Source organism: Sander lucioperca, chromosome 16 (genome assembly GCF_008315115.2).
Source record: "Sander lucioperca isolate FBNREF2018 chromosome 16, SLUC_FBN_1.2, whole genome shotgun sequence".
NCBI classification, from domain to species: domain Eukaryota; kingdom Metazoa; phylum Chordata; class Actinopteri; order Perciformes; family Percidae; genus Sander; species Sander lucioperca.
The window spans coordinates 19,844,694-19,870,737 of NC_050188.1; the positions used below are offsets into that span (position 1 = coordinate 19,844,694).

General features: G+C 45.3%; 2 protein-coding genes across 3 annotated transcripts; both read left to right on the top strand.

The window, feature by feature from the left end:
• The first annotated feature begins 687 nt into the window (after positions 1–687).
• ahdc1 (AT hook, DNA binding motif, containing 1) lies at positions 688–18,715 on the top strand. Its single transcript, XM_035993187.1, is given in 9 exon segments — positions 688–1,265; positions 8,181–8,253; positions 10,987–11,170; positions 11,478–11,715; positions 11,718–11,852; positions 11,855–12,714; positions 12,852–14,563; positions 15,048–16,794; positions 17,421–18,715. Coding segments are annotated over 5 exon segments (4,599 nt in total). The 5' UTR covers positions 688–1,265; positions 8,181–8,253; positions 10,987–11,170; positions 11,478–11,564; the 3' UTR covers positions 16,789–16,794; positions 17,421–18,715.
• A 1,545-nt stretch (positions 18,716–20,260) lies between these two features.
• LOC116066915 (methyltransferase-like protein 24) lies at positions 20,261–25,634 on the top strand. 2 transcript variants are annotated; one of them, XM_031323113.1, is made up of 5 exons: positions 20,266–20,963; positions 21,902–22,000; positions 23,280–23,416; positions 23,609–23,876; positions 24,661–25,634. In XM_031323113.1, the coding sequence occupies exons 1-5, from the start codon at positions 20,637–20,639 to the stop codon at positions 24,964–24,966; spliced, it is 1,137 nt and encodes a 378-aa protein (XP_031178973.1). In that variant the 5' UTR covers positions 20,266–20,636; the 3' UTR covers positions 24,967–25,634. The 2 variants fall into 2 exon arrangements, with proteins under 2 accessions (XP_031178974.1, XP_031178973.1); XM_031323114.1 differs by lacking the exon at positions 21,902–22,000 and having other exon boundaries at positions 20,261–20,963.
• Positions 25,635–26,044: the final 410 nt, after the last annotated feature.

Sequence of the window (26,044 nt, forward strand, 5' to 3'; positions counted from 1 at the left end):
GGATCAACAACAAAGGAACAAAGGTGCGTTAAAACCGTTCTTCTATTGCTGGGGCAGTGGCTATAATTTTGAAACGGAATAGACACTACATGCCACCACATGCAAAACACTCAAATATACAAAGATGAATGATATTTTTCTTCTGCCCTCTTGGTCTTCCTTTAAATTTTTATTCTTCGTTTTAGTATTTTCCTACTTTTCCGAAGGCTCATGTGAAGAAACTTCAGGTGTTTTGTGATCAAGCTAAATATCATATGTGTGCATTCTACAGCATGTAAGATTTCCAGGTACACAAAACAAAAAAGTTATGAAAAACTAATTATAGCATTTGAGCCAATTCAGTATAGCTGTGTAGATGCTTGTATTGACTTAATAAATTAACCTAAATAGAAATTGCTTTACAGCAGGCCTGAAGTTTTACCCTATTTTATACAGTCTGATTTTACCACAGATTGGAGCTTTAGCTTTTATTATAAAATATCATACGATAATATTCGTGTTATTTTCATCCCTGGCACTGGCAACTATTAACAGTCCTCCGAAATTCTTCCCACTGCACTTGTCTCGCTCTCTTTGCTGTCTCTCTCATTCTCGCTCGCTCTGTTTCAGTCTTCAGTAAACTACTGTTCCCATAGTTCCACAGGTGTAAAGTGAGGCCAGCTACGGGTGCCCGGATGGCTTTAACAGTCAGGCACATTGGAGAGGCACAGCGGAGACTGGGGCGCACGAGAGACAGAGAGCTGGAATTGCAGGGGCAGAGACGCACGGGCGCACGGTCGATTTTTGCCTCCCGCATACTGGGGAGTCCCGTGTCTGTCACCAAAACCAGAGCACAGGGCTCGAGCGCGGTTATGTCAGCACCTTAATTGGGAGCAAGACTGTGAACCAACGTCCCTGCTCACCATTTCTTCATTTTTCCCCTCCTTTTGTGTTTTTGCTTTCCCATCTTTGTGGGTGCAGATATTGATGTGAGCCAGAGGAGCGGTTTTTCCATTAAGCCGCACGAGACGGTGTCGCGCGACGGCAGGAGGAGACAACGTTTACATTGATGTGGGAGGGCGATCGTCCTCCGACGCGGGGAGCCCAAATGAAGGGGACATGCTGCGCGCTGACGGCTGCAGCCGTTAAGGCAACGGCTCCGTGACCCGGGAGAGGAGAGGAGCGAAGCACCGTCACCGACAACCGCGCGAGCCCACAGCCCAGCCAGCGTTGACACCGCAACAGCTCCAGCAGCCAGCGCGAGCCCACAGACTCTCTTTCCTTTGGTGAGTGCGTGTAGGCTACAGCGTCTTGTGTTCACAACACCAAAAATTTGCTTACTGTCCGCTCAGCCAGTTGTGCTGCGCATCTCTGGCTACGTTTCCGTTTGAGTCTTTTACATTAACCACATCGGTGCCGCTGACGGACGGAGCCCTGCATTCGTGCTTCTGGGTCATCTGGGTTTTACTGTGGCCATGCAGCGAGTGTGGTGAGGTCTTAAATTATGATTTTCATACACATACGCACACACACACATAATGTGGTTGTATGTGCGCACAATGAACTGTGTACCCCCACCTGTTTTTTTCTGAGTATTTACAATCTTCTCACCTACTAGACTTTCTATACAGTGTAGACACACACACACACACACACACACACACACACACACACACACACACACACACACACACACACACCTGTCTTGTTAATTTGCTGTCTCCATAGACTGTACCTCTGTTGGTGACTTTTATAATACTGAATGTACATGTCAGTGACACATACCAGAGGTTTGACTGTGAGCCCAGCTCCTGAAGAAGGACAGGTGTTTGTTTTACATATAAACAGGAGACACCAAGAGTCCCGTCGATGCGTCCAGCCCTGGGGTTTCCATCCTGGCAGCCGAGCCCCCTGAGTTGTCAGAGCAGTTAGGCAGGACACAGCAGCAGCACATCCTGCAGTGGCAGCAGGGCCGGTGTGCTGGAGAGACATGGCGTATATGGTGGTGATTATCAGCTCTTGTCTGTGAAGGGGGGTGGGGGTGACAAAGGAAGAAATAGTGCATGGGAAACTGAAGGAGAGAAGAGGGAGAGAGGATGAGAGGGAGAGAGAAGTCAATGTCGATGTCTGGGCAGTGACAGTTCGTTATTTAAGGGCCCCTCAGAGATGTGCACAGGCTGCCCTAGTGCAGGTGCTGTTAGAATGCAGAGTGATGCTCTGTCTGTATATCTGTCTGTCTGTCTCACATTCAGCCAGTCTCACTCTCTCAGTTTCTGGTTAAAGCAGCAACTGAGAGTGTGGTTCTCTTATTGGCAGGTCCACTTGGACATGATGAATAATTTCAACCTTCTGAATGCTGGAATGAAAAGGAAATGGCCTTACCTTGGCATTCAGCCGCTCTCTGTCTGACTTGTCTTAAGTGCATGGCCCTGTGTGTGTGTGTGTGTGTGTGTGTGTGTGTGTGTGTGTGACAAACAGAATGTGAACATATAACAGCTTAGGCCTATTGTGCTGCCTACCTGTGTGAGCTGGGCTAGTTGTCATAGCAACGGCCTTGTAGCTCCGTTGATGTTTCTCCTGTCCTCATTGGCAGGGTCAGCGCACCTAACACACCACATCTCGTCTCAAAGCTGTGTGTGTTTTTTGTGTGTAAGCATGCATGTACTTCCATGTGTAAGTGCATGTGTGTATGTGCTGTGTGAGTACCTTTTGTTTGCTCTTTGCTGCAGTTCGTAGGTGTGTGGGTTGATGACAGTGACAAGTGTGTGTGTGTGTGTGTGTGTGTGTGTTGCAGTGTCACAAAGATACACCCTGCCGATATGACAGCCGACAGCTCATCCAATCACCTGTTTTCTCTCTCTGCCTATCAGCATGTGAGGTTGCTGTAGTCAGATGTCCTCTTGATATGGAGGTCGTCATGGAGATGGAGCAGACGGAGTGGACACATATTCATATATGCGCACGCACGTACACGTACACACACACACACACACGCATTCACAAACACATATAGACACATGAAACATTGAGCTGTACAGTATATTTATTGACTTCCATTGATTTCCTGGTGTTTTGGGAAGTTTTGAGTTATGTTCAGGATGGTGCAACCTGTTGAATGGGTGAACAGGTGTTTAGGAGAGTGGCACTTTATTGATGCATCAGGTCTAAACATGAAGTAGATTAGCTAAAGAAACAAAATCAGTTATTAAAGCTCTTTGTGGTGTTATAATTTATTATTGTACCCTAAGTTACAGACCACACAAACCTTGCTCAAATCTAAATCAGAAAGTTATCCTATTAGAGATTGAGTTTGTTCAAATGCTGATTCTCCAAAAACAATCTCAGGCTTCTCCTTACAACTACAAAGCATCTAATTTCAGGAATTTGTCTTCTAGCTGTGCTCAAGATTTGTCAAATGCAACAAAGAGCTGGTTACAGATGTTTTGTGGAAGTCAGATGAAGATCATTCAGGCACTCCCCTTTGAACTCAACAACAGATGTAATACTGCCATTTAGGCAAAGCAAATTTAGACCAGTGTTGTGAATCAGTCAGGCCAATACTACTCAGCACTTAAAATCATACCAAAATACATGAGGAATTGATTTAGGGCACACATTCACCTAAACAATCTATTCATTTGACAAAATCTGGTTGGTTAGAGCTTAGAGCTATGCTCTATATTCAGAAGATGGCTTTAAGCGTAATATTTGGATGCAAATAATATGAATGTTTTTTCTGCTCTTGTTTCCAAATCAGATATGTTATACTGTACTGCAAGGTTTCCATGGTCTGCTGTTAAAAAAACGTCTTTACATCCAATAAGAACTCTTATTATAATATTAAGTAATTGGACATTTTAGGACTATTCTACAACTTTTAGTATTTTCCACTATGCAACAAGCTATAGTACTGGGTACAATTATTTGTCATTACTTTGTCCTTGGAGTGAAGGGTCCTGTCTTTCACGACTCTTATTAATGTAATCGTCACCTGAAGTGAAATAGCTTTAGTCACAGTCAGGTAAACATTCACCTCCCACACACACACACACACACACACACACACACACACACACACACACACACACACCTGCACCCACACACACAGCAACCATTTAGCATTAGTGTAAGCAGTGTTTGTATGCTCGTTTCTGTCACCTCCCACACGATACATTCATAAAACGGCTCCTCCGCGCCAAAGCCACTGACTCAATAGAAGGCATCTCCCTTTCTCTTTTATCTCGCCTCCTTTGCTTTTTAACCCCTTTTCCCCCGCCCCCATGTATCTGTCCTTTAGGCAGCCCCTGCTTCTTCTTCTTCTTCTTCTTCTTCTTCTTCTTTTTCTTCTTCTTCCACTCCTTCCCTCCCACCTTTCCTATATGTCCCCCTCACCTACCTCCTCATTTTCCTCATTCTCCTTGTCTCCTTCCCCCCCCCCCCCCCCACAAGGCTGGTTTCAGCCGGTTTGAGAGGAAGCTTCGACCTCTCACCTCCAGAGGATGGAGGGAGGGAGACAAGAGGAGAGGGATGATGGAGGGCAGCGGGATGGAGGGGGTTGGAGGGGGTGAAACTGCAAGAGGCGAGGGAGAGGTCAAAGAACAGGAGGGATTTGCGAAGAAAGAGGGAGAGGAGAGCTGGGGGAAGGGACAGAGAGAAAGAGAGAGGACAGAGGGGTCAGAAAGGAAAAGGAGTGATAAATGAAGGGACAGTGGCAAGATGGAAGGATGAGGAGGGAGAGCTGGAGCGCATGAGAGGATGAGAAGGAGAGAAAGACATAGTGTGAAGCTGCTGTGTACCTCCCTAACAAGCTGGACAGAATCAGCTCAATTATTAAAGAGGAGCGAGAGATGGGGAAAACACGCAGACGTACACACACACATCTCTCGAGTTTTGGCACACACCACATACTCGCTGTCTCTCTCACCCACATACACACACACACACACACACACACACACACCTACCTATCTGCTGATCAACATACTTACACATGTACAGTGTCTGATTTCTTATGCCCGTGCGTCAGCGTGTTAGAGTTATCTTCGTTTTTAGCGGTGTGTGAGTGTGCATATAGATGTGTCGGGGTATGTGTGTTAAAAACAGTGAGTCAGAGGATAAGCAGTGACTTGTTAGTGATTCTCCTCTACACCCCATTTTGGCTTCAGCACCGTCCCAACGTTCCACCAGCGTGGCTTCAATGTCGTCCCATCAATATGAACAGATAATCAGAGCACTAAGGGGTCTGTCTATAAATCCCCGCTGTTAGTATAGTTTTCACCCTCTTCCGTTTCTAACGTCTCTCCCTCCCTTCCTCTCTTCCTCTTCCTCTCTTGCCCGTTCCACCCTTGTTTCTAGTTATCTTTCTTCTTTCCCTTTTCCCTCCTTCTCTGAGGAAGTGTATGCCCCCAAGGGACGAAAAGATTCGCTACCTTCCAGGAGAGAAAGAGATTGTGTGTGCCTCTTTGTGTGTCTGAATGTGTGTCCTCAACGTGTGTGTGTGTGTGTGTGCGTGAGAGTAAGAACACACACTTCCTGAGACAGAAAGAGAGGCAGGGATGAGCAAGTGAAGAGCGAGTGAGAGAGTGAAAGCAGGAGGCTGTGGAGGGGGAGGAGAGAGAAAGAGATAAGAGAGAAAGACAGAGTAGTCGGGGAGAAGGGGGAAGATGGATGAATGTACTGCGCACTGAGTGTGTGTGTGTGTGTGTGTGTGTGTGAGAGAGAGAGAGAGAGAGATAGTCGAGAGATGCAGGTAGACAGAGAGGAAAGGAAGGGTTTCTTATCCTCTCAGCAGAAGTCCTAATTTCTTAGAGTGTGCACAGATGTGTGTTTGTGTGCATGCCTTATTGTGTTTGTGTGTGAGAGTGTTACTTCATTCAGGCTTGAGGCCAAGAATCAGAGAGGTACAGTTGTGTAGTGTCAGTGTGTATTGTGAGCAGCATGCGTGTGTCTGCGTGTGCTTTAAACGGTATTTATGTTGAGGCTGTGGCTGATGAGCTGTCAGTACCTACAGTTGGAATGTTCACAAGGCGGCCATTGTTGTTCAAACAGCCAGCAGCCTTCTCCTTGGCAACGGGCGCTGCAGCAGCGTCTCCCACAGCAACTGTGGAACAGGAGTATGGAGGGAAGAGGAGGAGTCAGAAAGTCAGGGGTGCAGCACAGAGGCCCCTTTCCAAAACACTGGCCTCAAGGTTTGAGTGTGTCGGGGTCCAAGCATCTGGTTTGTGTGTCCTCTGTGTGTGAGGTAGATATGCGTGACTGTGCTTATGTGTGTCGGTATGTGTGGTTTTTCAGTGCGTCTGTGAGTTCTCGCCAGCGTGAATACGTGTGAGCGTGCATCTTTGCTCGCACTTGTGTGTTTCTCCCTATTTGTGTGTACATGTCAGCTCAGTGTGTATGTGCACCTGTGTGAACTTTAAGTGGGAGTGTTTCTGTGTTTGCACCTAAGTGGTTGGTTTCATCTTCCTGTATTTGCATGTGTTTGTGTGTTTGCAGACGTATCCCTGCGTATCTGTAATCCCATATGTGTTTTTGAGTGCACACGTGCACACTCCTAGCTGTTCCCAGCTGGCGCGGATGATCACATGACCTGAATGTGAGGGGCGGCCATCAGCAGCGCCAGGAAACTGCCTGCAGGAGAGGAGAGAGTGAGAGAAAGAGAGAGGAGAGAAAGAGAGAGGAGAGAGGAGAGAGAGTGTCAGGCTGAGTTGAAGATGAGGGAGGGGTGTTGGGGAGTGGGAGCGTGTGTTGTGGGAGAGAAACTGGGGGTGGGAGGTGTGTGTGGGTGGGTGCTAGAGAGATGAGAGAGGGAACAGTGAGGAAGAGAAGTGAGGAGGGGGGTGAATGAGGAAGAGGAAGGGGTAATATAGTCCTCCTAGTCTTAAAATAACTACACCATGTATGTTCTTGCAGAAACAACAGAAGACAGACAGTCAGATGGGGGCGGGGGGGGGGTCCTGGTTTTGTGTTGACTAGTGTTTCAAGCTACTTCTCCAGTCCCCCTTGTACATCCTTGGCTGAGCCGCCACTGTATTTGGTCTGTGTGAAGTCTGTTTACGTTAGTTCTGTGCATGTGTCTGTCTGTCTGTTCGTCTGTCTGCCTTTTTGTTTGTCTGCACATATGGTTTATGTTTTGCACTCTGTTCATTTATATGCTTTGTGTGCGTGTTTGTTGCGTGTGTGCGTACACATGCTTGCTCTTGGCAGGAGATACAGTACGCACACTGATGATGGAGATCATTAGGAATTTCCTGCAGCTGGGGAGATGCAGGGGGGGCAGGACGGGTGGGATGTGAGTGGGTTAGAAAGAGAGGAGAGGTCAGAGTGAAGGAGAGTGTGAGTGAATGGGGGGGGTGATGGTCTGTATGTAAGTGTTTGAGTTGGACAGTCTCTGTTTGACTGATGTGAGAGTATATGGAGCTGCAGCCCATCGCCCAAACTTCAACTCTGTTTTTGTAGGTTGCTGGTGGTAATTTTTGTGCAAGTATGTCGGCCCCAGTAGTGCGATATGTGTATAACATTCCTCGCCCCTTTGGCACACTTACACACACCTCAAGCTGTCAAAAAACCCAGGTCTGTTAAGTTTGGATGTGCTGAAATTCTCACTGTTCGGTGTTACGGCCTATTGGGCTACAATACACTGCAGTCAAAGCAAAACCTTATAACTTCACCTATTTTGTTATTTTTCATATAGTTGAATTACAACTCTGCACTGTTTGGCTGGGTATTGAGAAAAATATTGAAAACTTTTTTCCCACAGTGGGAATCATTTGGGGGATCAGGTTAAGATGATGTCTAGGCACTGTTTAGTTTGTGCTCATGTTAAATGATTTTGTGTTCCATTAGAAATACATTTCCATTTAATTTTTCACACTCAGAGACATGTAATTCATGGATAAGTATTTTATTTGATTACTACACAAAGTAAGTGTTTACAGTTCAGTGGCCACTTTAAAGGGATGCTGTACAGTATAATGTCATGTAATGTGTAATGTTTTATTGACGAAGTCAGACAGACATTTATTATGTGGAATACGACATGACGCACTTGTTTCCACACCGTCTTTCACTGAAAACAACGCACGAGTCAAAAACAGTTGGTCATCACGTTGTGAAACAGTTTTGTTGATTGTCTTTTGCATTATTTTTCTCTCAATCATTTTTTTTTTATTAAAAGTTGTGATTTTTTTGTGTGTTGTATGTAGGTTTGAGGCTGTTGGGGATGAAGATTGAGGTTGAATCAGAGTCGAGGTGGTGTGGAAGAACGAGAGGCTGATGGTAGTTGAGTTTCTACACGGTGTCACTCAGTCTCTGTGGACCCCCCTCCCCACCTCTTTTTCTCTCCTGGCCTCACATACACTCTCTCCATCTCTCTGTTTTATCCCCTCTTCTTCTTATCTGTCTAAACCTCTCTGTGGAGCTTCCCCCTCCTCCCCTCACCACCTCTCTCTCACTACCGCTTTCTCTCTCCCCTCCATGCCCCCCCCCCCCATGCTGTTTCGGTGCTGCTGCCTGTCTCTTAGCAACAACTGCACACCCGTTAGAGCTCAGTGAGTGCTTTTACAAACACACCCAGGAAGACACACACACACACACACACACACACACACACACACACACACACACACACACACACACACACACACACACACACACACACACACACACACACACGCAAGGTCTAGTTCCTCATTGAGGGTTGCTGCTGGCAGGCCTGTGAGTCTGCAAGCCTTTGTGGCAGTAAGATAGATGGAAAGAGAATAGATATGCTGTACAGATACCATGTACAGAATGATTGTTCCTCTCAGACTATGCACAACAGGGCAACTGCCCAAACTGAAAAATGACAAGTTCTTGTCTCTGATTTCACACTGGCATGTGTGCACATACATACACTCTGAAGTGTGTTGTGCTGTTGCTGCCTTTCCTGTACCAAGCACAAACAACTTTTTACGTGCAGATGAGAAATATACATAATCAAACATTTTCAAACAGAATAGTCAATATGAGAGCTGCTCTTGGTGAAACAGATTCAACAGATCATCATGTGGGAGCAGTGCTCACCATCGAGACAATACTACGCCACTGTGTTTTCTAAAGCCCCACAGCCATTCACAGTAAAATGCACCAAAAAGCATTTGCTACGTATGACGGTGAATATAGTGGAATGGCAGCTGATGGATGCCAGGAGTGTTTGCTTAAACAATGAATCATAGTGGGAGCGTTTGATTGGCTGGCATCTAAGCGCTGTCAGAATGCCCCCTGCCAAGCACAGTAGAGGGATATTTGCATGTGTGTCTTTGTTTTGTGTGTGATCGTGCATTACTATATATGTGTGCGTGTGTGTGTGACATGCATGTCTTTATGTGCAAATGCGATGTGTGAGTGTGTGGGAGGATGAAGCTGTGGGGGCATATTTGCATGTGTCTTTGTGTGTTTGTGAGTGATAGTGTGTGCATCTATGTGTAAGCACATGTGCAGCAATGTTTAATTAAAGCATGTGTTCTTCTCCTTCTCTCATACACTGGTCAGATGGAGCCTTAATTAGAGAATGCTGTTAATAAGATGAGAGAGAAAGTGAGAACGATAATGGGAGAGAAGCGAAGCAGGGAGGCAGCACTGGGCACAGGAGGGAGTGGGTGAGGGGGTTAAAGAAAGTGTGTGTCTCTGTGTGTGTTTATCTCCATGTGTGTTTGTCCTAGTTGTGTCATTCCTTAGAGTAGCAGAACATTGAGGTTGGTCTGCTCCATGTGTGTAGCCCTAAACTCTGCTACAGCAAAACTCTCACACTCCTCCTCTTCCTCTACTGTTCCTCCTCTCGCCTCCTTCAACTTTTTCTCCCTCCTCCTAAATCTGTCTGCCTCTGTCTACCCCTCCACTTCCCATCCTTTCTCCATATCAGTCACGTATTTCACCTCCCTGCACTTCTGTCTCTCGCCCTCTCTCATACTTTCTCACACATTCACGCACTTATTTGTGTCTTTCACCCCGTCCAATCCTTCTCCCCCACTTTCTTTCCCTCTCGCTCTCTGTCCTTCTCCCTCCTTCCTAATCAGAGCCATATGTTGGAGAGAGAGAGATCTGAGGATGGACAGGATTGTGTTGTATGTGCAGTGTGGTACAGTGTTGGAGCCAGCCGTGCGTGTATATGCGTGCAAGTGTGGCACACATGCTTGTATTTGTGTTTGAATATGTGCATGTGTGAAGTCACGTGTGAGTCTGATAGCACGTGTGGTCCAGATTTCGTAAGACTTGTGTGTGTTCTGGCAGTCTGTACTTCCATTTCTCCTCTGCTCTGGGTTTCTATAATTCCTCTATCTTCCTGTCTTTCTGTCACCTTCATCTCTCCATCCCCTCAACACCTCTATTCATCACCTCTCTGCTTCCCCCTGGTGGTTGCGATTATTCACACATTCTCATTCTTGTTGCACCCTCCAAGTCTAGTGCTTTGTAATGCATTTCAATAGTTTGGATGAAATGTGGCATGCAGTGTGAGTATGTGTGCTTTTCACCACTACTCAATTGCTTTTTATAATTTTGTGTATTTTTACAACATGTAAATCTACTCACTCAAATATGGTGAGATTGAAAAATTTGTCACAACTCACTCAATCCCACACACAATACCTGAGTCTGTTCGTCATCATGTAGTGATGCTCCTCCACTAGAATATATAAAGTGGCACTGGCTTATGTGTACCTACAATCTGCTGGTTCACATCGAAATTAAATACTAGAGTTTAAAAATGTATATTGCAAGTCATCCTCCAAAAAAATAGTGTCTGATGTGAGATGGTGCAGCCCTCACCAAAATACTGATTCTAGTCTGGTCTGAAGCATGCTGTGACATCATGTACTAATCTCTTATTCTCTTTTTCTTCCTGCTCCACTCTCCTTCTCACTCCTTACTTTTTCTTTTCCCCACTCACCGTTTCTCACCCCTTCTTCAACTCTGTTCCTTCCTCTGTCTGTCTGTGTGTCTGTCTGTCTGTCTGTCTGTCTCTCCCTGTAGCAACAATGGGCAAAAGACAGGAGCAGAGGGGAGAGAGAGAAGTATTTGAGCTCTCCTCTGCAGTATTGATGACCCAATGATCCCCTGCAGAACAGCGCCAGTCAGGCAGACAGAGCTCAACTCAGAATCAAAATCAGCGCCACAACCATTCGGTAAAAGCAACCGATTGAGCAGATTATGAATGGTAAATGTAATCTAATGTTGTCATGCTGCTGTGTGGGTGGCACAGTTAATAGAATAGAGTGCGTTACGAATTAGGTGTATGGCCCATTGCCAAAAATTCTATCACAACCGCAATTTCATCTGTGCTGAACGTTTTTATATGTATAGTGTTTAATGCCTTACAATGACCAATATATTTAGCGGCAAGAAGTTTAGATGAAATGTCTCAAATGCAACAAGAAATGTTAACATATTTGTGGACTTCCTATCCAGTTGATAATATTATAATATAATATTATTGATAATATTGTTTTTATTTCTGTCCTCAGGTCATTGAAGCATCTTGTCTGTTGTTAGAGGGAAGACAGCTACAAAGAAGAAACACCTCCCACAGTACCAGCAAGACTGTCCACTGAATGAGTGGCTTGTCAGATCACCTACATTCAGGCCAAACTGGGGCTCCAGTGGGCTTTGGTGGGACAAAGGAAAAAGAGTGTGTGGGGGGGCTGGAGGAGCTGACAGGGCCTGAGCTCTGGACCAGGGAGCTCGGGTTTCAGGAGGGTCCAAGTATCCCTCTAATGATGGACTGGCACCGGTGACCTCCGACCACTTTCCGTCCTCTACTTCGTCCCTGGCCAACGGCCTCCATCTACAGAAAAGGCTGGGGCTCAGCACCTGCCAGCGCAGGCAGACGGAGACTCAAAACTAACGCACATAGACCCAGATGTGCATGCACAGGTTGTTTCACACGCACACATGGATAATTGTGGACACATGGATATCAACCCACATACGGGTTCCGTAGGGCCCGAACACTCCAGAACTCTCACACCAGAGGCCATACACACAACCTCACCTCAACCCCTGTCTTTGGCACTTGGCAATCATCCTGCCTCCTCTAACCAGTGGGCAGCCCCAGTGCTCACTGCAGAGACAGACAATCCCTCAACCTTTTGTCCAGTCCCTATTGGTCCAACCCCAAACACAGACTCCTCCCCTCTACCTGTGGAGGCAGAAAAGAAGTATGCACTCCGCAGCTCTGGACGTCCCCGCTTCCCCTGTCACTTGCGCAAATCCTCCCGCCTCCGCCGAAGCATAGAGGATGGGGAGAAGAGAGCAGGGAGGGAGAGGGGAGGAGAGGGGGATGATGACGTATTGGAGAAGATCTGGAGGGTTAAAGAGGAGGAAGTGGCCGTTGGAGAGAATGAAGAGCATTCGTCTGTGGAGGCTGTTCTCCCCACAGCTCCCTGCCCTACAGACATTGCTCTTGCTCTAACTGTACCCAAACCTGCTCCTAAAGCTATCCCTAAACCTGGACCCAGACTTGGTCATAAACCTGGACCTAAATCCAGGTCTAGACCAACACCGAAATCTGTCCATAAAGCAGCTCCTAAAAGTGTGAAACAGCGCCAGGCAGCCCAGTCCATAGTTCATCGTGCCCCCCCTCATCTCCCATTTTCCAACACATCCACCATCGCTGCATCTCTGCAAACTGTGAAGCAGGAACCTGTTGCGGAGTTGGGGGTATCTCCTCCTAATAACCGGAGACGTGGGCGCTTTGTAGGCGTAAGTAAATTTATAGTTACATATCATTGTCGTTGATCCTTGACATAACACACAATTTCATACCATGAATGAAATAGAGGTTTACACAATTTGTAATGGATTTGTAATGCCCATGTTTGATGTTCTCTGCTTTACAGGTGAGGAAGATTGTTGTCAAGGTAGCTCGCATTCCTGTCAGCCTTAGCCGCCGTCAGAAGAGCTACAAGATTTCCAATTTGGAGACAGTTACAGGGACAGAGAAAGGCAATGATGGCGGTCTAGAGGGCTCAGAGATAGTTCGAGAGCCGACCGCACTTCTCCGAATGAAGAACAATGGGAAGAGTGTTATGGTGATGTTCCCTCCTGGAGAAATGCCTGTTATTCTCAAACGTAGGCGGGGACGACCACCTAAACAGGCTGTGCCAGGAATACCGGGAGAGCTTCCGAATGCAGGGAATGCTGGTGGTAATGGAGACCAGCCCAAGAAGCCCCAGAGGCGGCGGCGGACTAAACTCCCTTCCCCTTATCCATCCTATGTTAATGATACCAATGATGTGAAGACAGAGTATGGGGATGTTCTGTCCAAGCTGGCCTTTTTAAACCGCCAGCCCCCTGCCACTGGCCGCTGCTCTCCCCCACGTTGCTGGACACCCAGTGAGCCAGAAAGCTTTCATACCCCCTTAGAAAACCCTGGAATATCCACCATGCTCCACCGGCTCACTGGGTTTAGACGCCCCCGAGGTGGCAGAGGAGGGGGCACTGGAAGAGGTGGAGGAGGAGCAGGGGGGATTGGGGGCAGTGAGCGCAATAAGAGCACTTTCAGTGACTTCTTTGAATCCATTGGCAAGAAGCGGAAACCGAGCCCCCTGTCTGAGCATGGATTACCTAGGAAAAGGGGAAAGGGTGTGGGTGGTAGGGGAGGAGGTATCGTGGGAACTGAGCCTGGGGGCGAGAAAATAGTCAGGAAGAGACGTGTGAGAAAAAACGGTGCATTTAAAGGGGATGGGGTGTCCATGGGGCAGGAGTGGCCCAATGGAGCAGGTGGCTGGGGGCAGGGGGGTATGGACAAGGAGAAAGGTTTGACTGGGTATCAGCTCTGTGGATCTCCAAGGGGGGGGTTTTCCTCCTGTGAGGTTGGAAGGGGAGGTGCCTACAGCAGTTCAGGAGGAAGCAGAGGGGTTGGGCCAGCTGGGGAGGACTCACAAGGCCTGTTTGCTGGATATTTCCGGTCCCTCCTCGACTCAGATGATTCATCAGACTTGTTGGACATCTCCTCTTCACAGTCAGACCCCCGAAAAGCTTCATCCAACCCTGGTTATGAGCCATCCAGTCCAGCTACGGGTCACAGCTGGTCACCCGCATTCCCCAAGTGGAGCTCCAAGGGTGCAAGTTCTGGGGTGGAGGGTTCAGCCCAGACACATTGCTCCTCAGCAAGGCCTCCATACAGCTATGGCGGCCTTGCCCAAACCTCCCCCACCACTTCTACCTATCCCAAAACCACTCCTCCATCTCTCTCACACTCTCCTAGTTCTCCCCATCCATCCTCTTTTGGCCACTACTCCTCTGGCTACTCATCCTCTTCTCCTGCAGTGCCACAGAGATTATCAGATTGCAGCTTTGCATATGGATCTGGACCCAGCAGTGGCAAGGCCACCACTCTTGGTCAAATGGGTTATTCTAGCTACCAGGCAGCAGCCAGGCGAAGCTATGGTGGATATTCTGCAGCAGGTCATTCCTCCATGGTGCGGGGGGAGTCAACAGGACCCACATCACCAGGAGGAGGGTACATGTCTGTGGCCAAAAGTAGCCCCTTCAGCTCCTCCTCTCCAGAAGGTTACAAACAGTATAACTCCAATCAGTGGAGCTACAGGTAAATCACTTGTGCGGCCTGTCATCATAAAAATACTCAAATATTAATACAGTGAATTCAAGAAAGTTCTGAGTGGCCTTTTCACACATAATCTGACTTGGTATGAAAGGGTTTTTAATGAATAATGGATTAAATGTTTTCTTAGTATTAAATTAGTTTTTTACCAACTAATAAAAGTCTGGCCACAGCAGGATCAAAGAGATGTGAATAACATAATCTTTTTTTTTTAGCCCTTGCACATCATTTTCTATTTTACCATGTCCATGTGCTAATTAACAGTTGATACCTGACATCAGTTAACTCAGGGCTAAAATGTGCACTGTTTATCCAGCTAGGAATCTATAGTCAGAACCTGCATTAATAGTTTTCTCTTCAGGTTCCTCTTATTGATTGGTGAAATTGCAACACAGAGCAGGGGAAATTAAAATACCTGTACATTCCTTAAGGGTGTTTGTGTGTTTTATAATTTGTGTTTCTTTTTCAGACAAGGTTATGGTAGCTGGTCAGACAGCTATGGACCTCAGTACCACGGCTACAGTGAATATGGCTCCAGTGAGTCCAAAGACATCTTGGATATCTCAAACTACACCCCCCAGAAGGCCAAGCGACAACCTTTTCCTGAAAGTCTATCAGAATCCTCCTCTGACTCTTCACATCTTGGCTCTGCAGCCACTGGTAGTGGACCTAGCTCCACATGCGGCACGTACAAATTAAATGAGGCTGCTTCTGTAAGTGGAGAGGGTGTTCAATCAAGTCTGTCCAGCTTGGAGAAGTTGATGATGGATTGGCATGAGAGTGCTTCGGGGCCCTCGTATAACTGGAGCCAGAACGTCCTCTTCCAGGGTGGGGGAACCAGCAAACCCGGTCGCGGTCGAAGGAAACGTACTGAACCACAATCAGAAAAAGAAGGGGGTTCTGCTTTACACTCTGATTCCCCATCTAGTCCTTCCCCAACGCCTACTCATGGACCCAAGCGGGGAGGGGTTGGAGGGCGGGGCAGAGGGTCTAGAGGAGGCAGAGGGGGTTTGTCTCCATGTCAGAGAGAGCGGCCATCAGGAGCCAAAGGCAGGGGCAAGGCTGCCTCTACATCTGGAGCTGGAGGAGCAGTGACTGCTGCAGGTCCAGAGGGGTCTGGGCTGTTCCAGGAGGGGCTGGACTATTACAGTGGAGACAGTAGTAGTCTCTCTCCCCTGGCCACTCCCAATCCTGCACCATCTTCCAGCTACCTCCAGGACCCCTGTGAGTACCCCTCCCCCTATTCTGCCCACCCATCCACACCTTCCTCTGAGGAGCGATATCCAGCCTTATACCCTGGAGAGTCCTCTTCTTCCCTCTCACCTAGTGTCTCATCTCCCCCTTACCCTCCCAAGCCCACCCCTCCTCCACCCCAGTCTTACCACCCTGTCCCCTCCAGGACATTCTCCCCCTCCTGTTCTCCCTCACCACGGATAACACCCCACTGTGCCACCGCACTGAGTCCCTCACATCGCCCCCCTCCAAAAGACCCACAGTTCTCGCAGTATGACTCTCCCAGCTATTGCAGCTCCCCCTATTGGTACGGACAAACATCGCACAGTGGCAGCCCCAGTCCGCACTCTCACAGCACACACTCAAATACAGCCGTGCACACACACAGCAACCCACACTCAAGTCCTCATGGAAATACACATGGTAATCCGCTCGCTAGCCCAAATGTGAACACACACACACATATGAACCTGACTCCCCATGACCCACACCATCACAATACACAGCCCCACGCAAGCCTGAGCTTACACACCCATTCCACCTCACTCCTCCAGAGCAACCCCCTGTCCCACTCAAACCCTCACACCAACAATCAACCCCACCACAATACACACACCAACCCTCACCTTCCCTCCCATACACACTCCAACCCCAGTACCAGCCTCCACTCCCACTCAACAACTGGGCTTTATGAGGAGTGCAGCCCTCCCTCGACCGTGCCCCCCCACAAGCGGGATCTGACCCCCCACACTATGAGCACAGGCCACCGCCAGGTCCCCTTGCCTCACTCCCCATACCCCAAACCTCCCCTGGACTCTTCACCCCATCAGGAGGACACTGGTGGCTTCTCCTTGTCCCACCAATCCTACCAGGGTATGGGACACCGCTACCCCTCCCAAGCAACTCAGGGAGGTGGGGTGCTGTGCCAGCTCCTTGACACAGCCAATGATGACAGCTTCAGCGTTACCAGCCTGTAACAGCAGGTACGTTTATTTAACCTTTGTACAAACAATAAGTCCTAAAACTAAGGACCACCACTATATAAATAGAAATTTCCAGAGGAGTGTGTCTTATTACTGAGGATGACCATACTTTTGTTTTGAAAGCAGTTCATTAATTGATAATTATATGGACAATAAAAAGAAAAAAAGACTTCATGGATGAATGAATTAATCCATCCATCAGTAGATACACCAAATTGTAAAGCTGATCATTACTAGGTATTTAATTGGATGATGAAGCACTATTAGTAATTGTTGTTTACAATTTGTTCATTTAATAGAAGTTCTAGGTGGATTGGAATGTGTTTTATGGTATCTTGTGTCTCATAACATGTTCAAGTGAAAGTCATGTAAACTCTTAAGTTGAATTACAAATGTGTAAATAAAAAAATGGAGTACAACAGCAATGACACCACAGTGCACACATTACTTACCATTACTTTTAGCACCAAATCAAATGGAAAAATGTCTTTGTTTACAGTAAAATATATTTGCAAAGATCTGTAAAATACTGTCAAGCATAGTATGATTTTCATTTTACAACTGTCAAAAATAACAGTCTAATATTACTCTATCTCTCTTCATCTCTTTCTCTCTTTTTCTTTCAGGTGCATTCAATCCAAGCTTTTACAGAATTGCAAAGTTTTTTTTTTTCTTCTTTTTTGTTAAGGAGACTTCTTTGTGAGAGGCTGTGAAATGAAGGGTGAGAATTTAGCTGCCAGCTTTGGACAGTAAAGCTTTTATTCTCCAGCATTGACAATCAAGATTAACTGCAATCACACACACACACACACACACACACACACACACACACACACACACACACACACACACACACACACACACACACACACACACACACACACACACACACACACACACGTGCAGATTAATTTACTACCTATACATGGACACATAAAATCACATGTGTACACTCACTCACACTCTATGCTGGAATGAGGGAATGGCTAAGAGGAGCTGACAGATGAATACCAGACACTGATGGACAGAGACAAACCTTCAAGTCCTGCTCTGATACACAGAGGACTCTGTTTCCCAGAAGTCTGTCTCTTGCCAAATATTTCTGATCCTGTTCTGTACATCTGCAATATGGATGATCACACCGCTCTCTCTTTCTGTTTCTTTCCTCTGTTCTCTCCGCTCTCTCCTTCTGCTAAACCAGCAACTGTGTTCTGCACTCGACCTACACTAACCCTGCATTTCTGTCTTGTGCCCTAACCTGAACCGCATCTGAGCCCAAATCAACTTTTTAAATACCACAAGCCTAGCAAATGTCCCGCTCTGTGCATTCCTTGTGTTGTGTCCCATAAGAGAAAAGTGGACTAAACCAGTTTCTGCTCTTGAAATACCAGCATCTGTACATACGACTCCAGCTCCAAGCCAGAGGCCTCCTCTTCACTCTGAGGGTCCATCATCAACATGCCCTCCTCAGCGTTCTGCCATGGTTTCTCTGCTCTGCGGGGGGAGAGAGGACTGCAGCATGGAGAACCAACATCCTGTGTTTGCTGTTTTAACTACAAGGGAAAGACATTGAAATCACACAATGGCCCCAAAGAGACTCTTGTTTTCTGTGTGCGAATGTGAGGCAGAGGAGGGTGTGTTTGTGTGACTGCAGTAATGCATGTATTTGTGTGTATGTGTGCATTTATGTTTGTGTGAGCGTGTGTGCGTGCCTGTGGGGTCAAAAGGAGTGAAGCTCCCCAGACACCAAAGTCTTGGTGGGGTCTCATTCTTTCTTTCACTCTCTCCCTTCTTTTTTCTGTGGTCTTGTGTTGTTTGGTGGTTTTTGTGATGAAAAAAATGTATATCTGTCTGTTACATATCATGTATGTATCTGAGGTGCAAAATATTTAAATACACATTCTGTTCTTGCCATTGGTAATCTTGTCTATAGCATGCTGTTCTTTCAGGGATTATGCAAGGTGTGTGTGTGTGTGTGTGTGTGTGTGTGTGTGTGTGTGTGTGTGTGTGTGTGTGTGTGTGTGTGTGTGTTTTAGAGCCTCCCTAAGTATTGGGCTCTGCCCAGGCTGTCTGGGACTGTGAGCATGAGAGTTCAGTCAAGGACACAATTCGACAGGGAGTAAAGGGAGGGGAAGAGGAATGGATGGTGGGGAGGGGAGGATGTGTTGGAGGGGAAAGAAAAAAAACAGACAGAGGAAATCAGAAAAAAGCGTCAGAGAGGTTTTAAAGCCACTGAAACAAAATGTACTGTTTCAAAATTCCTCATCCAAATAAGGAAATAGCGTAACATCGTAAAGGCTGGTGGTACCACAGAGAGCTGACAGGAAGGGACCCCATGCTCATTTGATGTCCTCACAGGGAAACTTGCAATAATAGAGCAAATTTTGTGTGTGTGTGTGTGCCAGACAGACAGTGAGAGAGAAAGAAAGCAGATGGGGGGAGTTTACTGGCTGCATATTGTGTACAGTTTGTCAACAGGCTGACTAAATAGACTCAGACATGGCCAGAGGAAATGTGTTTGCTGTGACATTCCACTTCATGGTGGAAGGGAACACGCACTGTCAACAACACTACATGACAGAGAGAAAGGGGGTGCAGAGCAACAGCTCTTTCAGACTTTTCTTTAGTACTATACACAATAACAGTATTTCATTTGAATACAATTGATTATTTGTGCTTAATTTAAACAAAATAACTGCCAACTAAAACCCATACTGTCAGCAAGTTATAAGCTGCCAGCCTGCCAACGTTATTCCTCAACAATCAGTGGTAGAAGTATTCTGATATTTTACTTTAAAAAAGTGAAGAAACCACACAGAATACTCTATTACAAGTCCTGCATTGAAATTTTTTTTTTTTTTTTTTTTTTTTTTTATAAAAGTATGTAGGTTACTTAAGGCAAAGTAGGCGTGTAGTGGGTTATATAACAGAATGCTCCCTGTCAGTTTTGTTGGGTTGTATCTTTTTATGGTAACTAATCATAGATTTAGTATGTAAAATGTGAATCTCCTAAGTAACTAGTAGGTGTAGCTGTCAAACAAATGTAGTGGAATAAAAAGTACCTTTAACATTTCCCTCTGATATGGAGTGGAGTAGAAGTAAAAACGAAGTCAAAACTGTAGGCTACTTAAAATAGGCTACAGTAGCCTACTTGAGTAGCCTAAAAGTAGCCCGCAAGACTACCTACTTTAGTAAAAGGACATAGTTACAGGCCACAAGCAGTGGCTTAGCTATTACTTCATCAATAGCATTACTAATTCAAATAATAATAATAAAATAATAAAAATGAGTGATATTAGATATTAGCAAATAATTTCTAATAAGGGTTAGACCGTACCGTAGACCGGCTTTGATATTAGTCACCGCTCAATGATAGTTACTAAAGAATGTGTTGGTAATTATGACTTTTGTGGATGTATTGAGAGCTGCTTGTTCGTCGCTTAGCAACAACTTGAGCAACCGTTCTCACATAGTTATGCGGGAGTGCTATAAAATCATTAGCTTAACTGGAGTCTCTTAGCCTAGCAGTTGTTGTAGCACTTTGCTTAACAACACGAGAATGTAAAGGGGACTTTTAACCAACATTTACGTTAATTTAAATATGTATGAGTTACTTATGGGCTAAATAAAGCGGCAGTCACTGTGTCAATAAGGCCACCGTCGACTGAGGAATGCGCTTCGTCATAACAAGTTTTCCCTGGGGGTAAGAAGAAGAAGGAGTTCGGGGAGGGAGTAGGAGGAGGTTTGTTCTCAGCAGGGACTTTCCTCATTTGCCCTCCAAAAAAAGTTGAATCACAGGGCACCGTGCCGGAGATGTTACCCGGTGTCGCCACGGAGAAGGTATGCGGGCCTGTGCGCTGCGGTGGGGCCGCGGTGGTCTCTCCCTCCGTTCGGGATTACTACTTCTTTTAATCCCGCCGTTTCTCCTAGCGCTCCAGCTCCTTGTCGTCGGGCCACGGTTACCTCGAGTCGCAAGGGCGGGGGTGGAGGAACAAGAAATTGCCTTTTCGGTTATCAGCATCGAACCGGAGAGGAACTCACGCCAACAGGAATCCCCGTCCCGGCGTCCGGGTCTGAAGGAGGAAGAGGAGGAGGTAGAGGTGGAAGATGGGGAGAAAAGGGAGGGAGCACGAGCCTATGAGGATGAGAACGAGATGCACTCGCGCCAGGTAAATTGAATAACACTAAAGATACATTGTAATGGATTCGTTTTATAATGTTTGCATTATTACTAAAGAATGTGTTGGTAATTATGACTTTTTTAAAGGGGAAATGGCAGTCTTAATCCAACGTTACAGTATGAATATTAGGTGAAACTCATACCTAAGTTAATTTAATGCCTTATTGCTTACCTTAACGCCAATGAAACACTATTCAAATGTACTGAATTTATGGGTGAGGGCAGAGGGTGAGCGTATCACTGACCCCAGATCAGAGAGAGGTGACAGCTGTTCTCTCCTTCTCTCTTTGCCCTCCAGTTGCATAGAGCTCCAACCTTTATCAAGTGTATTTGTGTGGGTGCATCTGTCCTCTTTTTACCTCAAACTTCTTCCAATCACTCCTCATCCCCTCTCTCTTTAATTCTCTTTTTCTCTCCCTGTCTCTTTTTCTGCCCAAGGCTAAACTCTCTGACTCATTCTAGTGAATCATCAACACCCCCCCCCCCCAACCACACACACACACACACACACACACACACACACACACACACACACACACACACACACACACACACACACACACACACACACATCCCACCAAGGTTGCCATGGTGACCACAGGGTTCAGTCTGAGTTGGGTGGGGGCTTTTGTGTGTGTGTGTGTGTGTGTGTGTGTGTGTGTCTGCTCTACTCTGCTACACTCCCCTGCCTCAGGTATGAGTGTTGAGGAGGCAGGCCAAAGCCTCTGACCTCAGTCCTGCTGGTAATATATTTGCTTGAGGCACTGTAACACACACACACACACACACAGACACACACACACACACACACACACACACACTTATTGTCAATCTAATCATTATTCAGAACCCTTCCTAATTCCCATGAATCTGTTGTTATTCCTTGCACTGTAGTATCAATATATTGATATGTGTGCATGTTCCCAGATGGGACCCAGAACACTGGAAGTGCAGCCCTGGGCGACAGACAAGCCATCCTTTGCAGCAGAACTCAATCGTATCATCACATATATCACCAGGCCACAGGTAGGCTACACAGAACATCACCTAAAACATCGTAGTGCTGTCAATGTGTACATTCAGACATTCAACACATTGATAGCAATGTCAATGTATAAAAATGTCTGAATGCACTTTGAAGGCCCCTAATAACATTACCTAACACAATTTAGACAATTCTAATTTGTATTTACTGAATATGGCATATTTAACTGTGTGAAACTGTAACATTCTGTTCAAATTTTACAATACTGACTGCAAAATAATAATAGGTTACAGATAAGCAGTGTGAAATGACAGGATGAGCAATTCTAATCTCTGAGATGAGATTAAATAAAATGTGACGATATGAAGGAATATGAAGGTATACCGTATCACATACTAATGTAGGGGTCTCCAATCTTTTTGGCTCATGACTGCTTTTGACCCCTCATCAAAGGTTGCATAGTTAGCTGTGAGCAATTTAACCTTAATTTCTCTTTTCAGATAGATTTATTTAATCATTTTCACATGATAGAAAGGGTAAAAAATATCCAGTATTTCATGAGAAAAAAAAACATTTACAAAAACATCATAGAAAAAAATAACTTTGACTGTCTTTGTGATCATCTTGTGACCCCTCACATTTATCTTGTGGCCCCTTGGGGGGAGTCCTACCTCAGGTTGGGAACAACTGATCAAATATTTGGGGCCCTCCCTGAAGGTCACAAGCTACACTCTGGCTTACAAGGGGTCTACAGATACTGTAGCCAGGAGTTAGATCTAGCCAAGCCTTAAGAGTAGTCAATAAAAACTTCACTTTACAACTACTTCACTTCTCCAACTGCAGACTTCCAGTGTGGGGGTTAACATAGCAGTAATATGATCAGTCAGGCACTGTCAGTATCCTGGCAGCAGAATTCTACAAAATCTAAAGCCAGTGAGGACTTTCAGTTCCAGACTGGAAACTCCCATACAAGAGTTAAGACATATGTAAGTGCTGGGGAACTGGGAGGAAAAAATTATTTAACCATGTATATTGTTTCGCTTTTGGTCTATAATTATTCAATACCAAGAAATTACGATGAGTTACTTAAGTTAAATGATTATCATTAACTGAATCTCACACTTAAGAGTCATTTTGACCAGAAAATAATTCATGCTTAATACTTGGAAACACCCCTCACTGTCTGAAATGTTCTCACACATTTCACAAGACAAGCTTTCACACAACTTCTTCTTTAACTTCCTTTATTCTGTGTAAGACTGTTCTCAGACTTCTATTCGCCCATCTTATGTGACTCTCTTCTCTCCTGTCCATCTCCAGCTGAACTGCTCCAGGGTTTTGTCTCCAGGCCAGGCTCAGGCATCACAGCCCCCTGCAGATTCACCCCACTGGCTGCTGTGTGCGGAGGACTGGCTCCTTCCAGCTGCAGATAGACTGTGTGTTGCATACTCCTTTAGGTGTGCCCCTATGTCTGTACACTATGTCCATGTGTCTGTGCATGTGCTATGATGCTTATGCATTCATATCACTGGCAGAGTTGGAATAAACAATGCAATGCATATTTAATCATGCATGCAATAATCTTCAAACCACCTCTGTGCTCCCGTGCCTCTCTGTCTATCTTTTTGTGTTTGTGTTCGTCTCTCTAGTATGGATGGGGGTGATGCACACTTTCTAAAGACTGTGTCAGGGCTGGGATGTGAAGTCCACAGTTTTGATCCCAGCAACTCCAATGCATCTGGTGGTCACCTTGGCAACAGTTTGGCCAGTAACCATGGGGATGGAGGTGTGGTCAGCCAGCACAAGATGTGGCTGGAGTGGCGAGCTCCACGGAAGCGCAAGCAGAAAACAAGAGGCAACTTGGGTAGTGTTTCTCAAACACTGGCAGACATCATGGCAGCTCTGGGACATCACACAGTAAGACACACACACACACACACACACACACACACACACACACACACACACACACACACACACACACACACACTTGGAGAAACATTGCCGAACAAACATACCTTAGAGTCTTTTCACCCCGATATATCCAGAAAGCTCTCTTACTTGTATGTTCCCATAGCAACAGGGCTCTGGGCCATCCCTGGCTGCCATGGCAACAATTTAATTGAGTGAATCACACACTGGCCCAGTTACATCCTACAGCCACAAGAGGGAACTACATACCTATAGTTTCAGTATATGTGGGATGACACTATAAGAAGTGGTGAAAGACATCCATTTATAAATATCAATAAAGATTTTAATTAGATTTTCAAGTATTTTACTTTACATAAGTCTAAGATAACAAACAGGCATGCTATGGAAAGCAGTAACGCTGCACAACATGAAAACATCACAATACTGTCGTCTTATTAAGAATACAGATAGTAGCATGAATTGTACTGAATATGTACAAAACTTTTACAATTCTTGTCAATTTCCACAAACTTTTCTCTTGCAATAACAACAGATGCATGATATCTTTAGGATGGCTATCTCAATTAGCTTTCATTTATGAGCAATATATTACAGTTTTTTTGATTTGGAAAAAATATGAATTTGTTTTATTATTATTATTATTTATTTTATATATTGATTTATAAACCACATTGTGCTTGTATTTGTATTGTGAATAAATTATTATTATTGTGTAGTCCTACAGGACAATATTGAGTCTCTTCTCTATATTCTCTATTCTCTTTAGGTTCACTTCCTGTATGCTGACCTGCTAAGTGCTGAGTGGAGAGTTTTCCAGAACTTGATTGAGTCGGGAACTCTGCAGAGTGTCCATCATCTGGTTGCCACAGTGCACCTGCAATGGGCAGGGTTTGAGGTGGGCGGAACCAATGAGGAAGTGCTCCGCTATTGGTTCAGTGTCCTACTGGGTCTCCAAGCTTCTGGACTCAAGCTGGTCCACAGCTCTGCAGGAGAGGGTCACAGTGTCCTAAAACAGACAGTAGCAAATGGTCACAGCTCCTACACACTCAGCTGGGCCAATACAGGACGATGACACTCACATGAATGTGTACACACATGACCAGGCATTGTGGATGGCCTCATCAGGCAAACATGACATCTCCCTCTAGTGGAAATGAAAGGATCTGCATTTGCATCACTCCACCCTCAGAGGAAATCCTAGCTAATTTGACCAAATATGGAGCAGAAGGTGGGCTTGCTGATTTAACAGGGCAACAGTGCAACAATATAATAACTAGATCTACAGATTTTATTTTGTCTTACTTAACATGAAAAAACAGCAGATTGTGTCTTAATTAGTCCTAAATACCAAATAGCTGTCTGGCAGGTACCAACACTTTTTTTTGTTGTTGTTGAACCATAGACTTGTGATTTTATCAATATTATATCACACAGTGCCACTCATTTCGCATTATTTTGATCCATCTGTACTTTGAATGTAGATTTAACAGATTTAATGTTTGTGTACATCTCTGTAGGCCCTAAAATAATTTTATGTGCAATAATTATTTACATTGAAGAGAAGATTAAATTATATTGAGACTAATGCCTAGTGTGAAATATTCAGAAATGCATCCATTGTACTGATGCATTTTTACACTCCACTGTCTACTGTATGACAAAGAAGAAAACAATGAAACCGTGTTATAAATGCGCATTAATACCAAAATAAAATACTAAAATAAACCCAAAAGTCCTTGACTACCACTTTGTATGTTCTTGGAGAGTCCTGATCATTCCAAACACATTAACAAACAGCATTGATTCCATAAGAAGATGGGTTATATTTCTCAGTTAGGGTTACATTACTGTACGTTGGCATTTGTGGCATCTGGCAGAAACAATGTTTTACATTACTTTCTTTATTATGTGAATAATTTAAAAAAAGGGTGCTAGATTAATGTTGAATGAAAGGAGGTAGATGAGCAAATTAATTGTCCCTTTCCTCACTAGATAGGCCTTGCACCTACATGTAAACATATACAAATCATCCTTATAGTGTGTATGTAAGTATACAATTACAACTCATGACTTAATATGGAAGTTTAATCTGTTTTATAAGAGAAGAAAACAAAGATAGACATATGTGGAGAGGTATGTAGATACAAGCA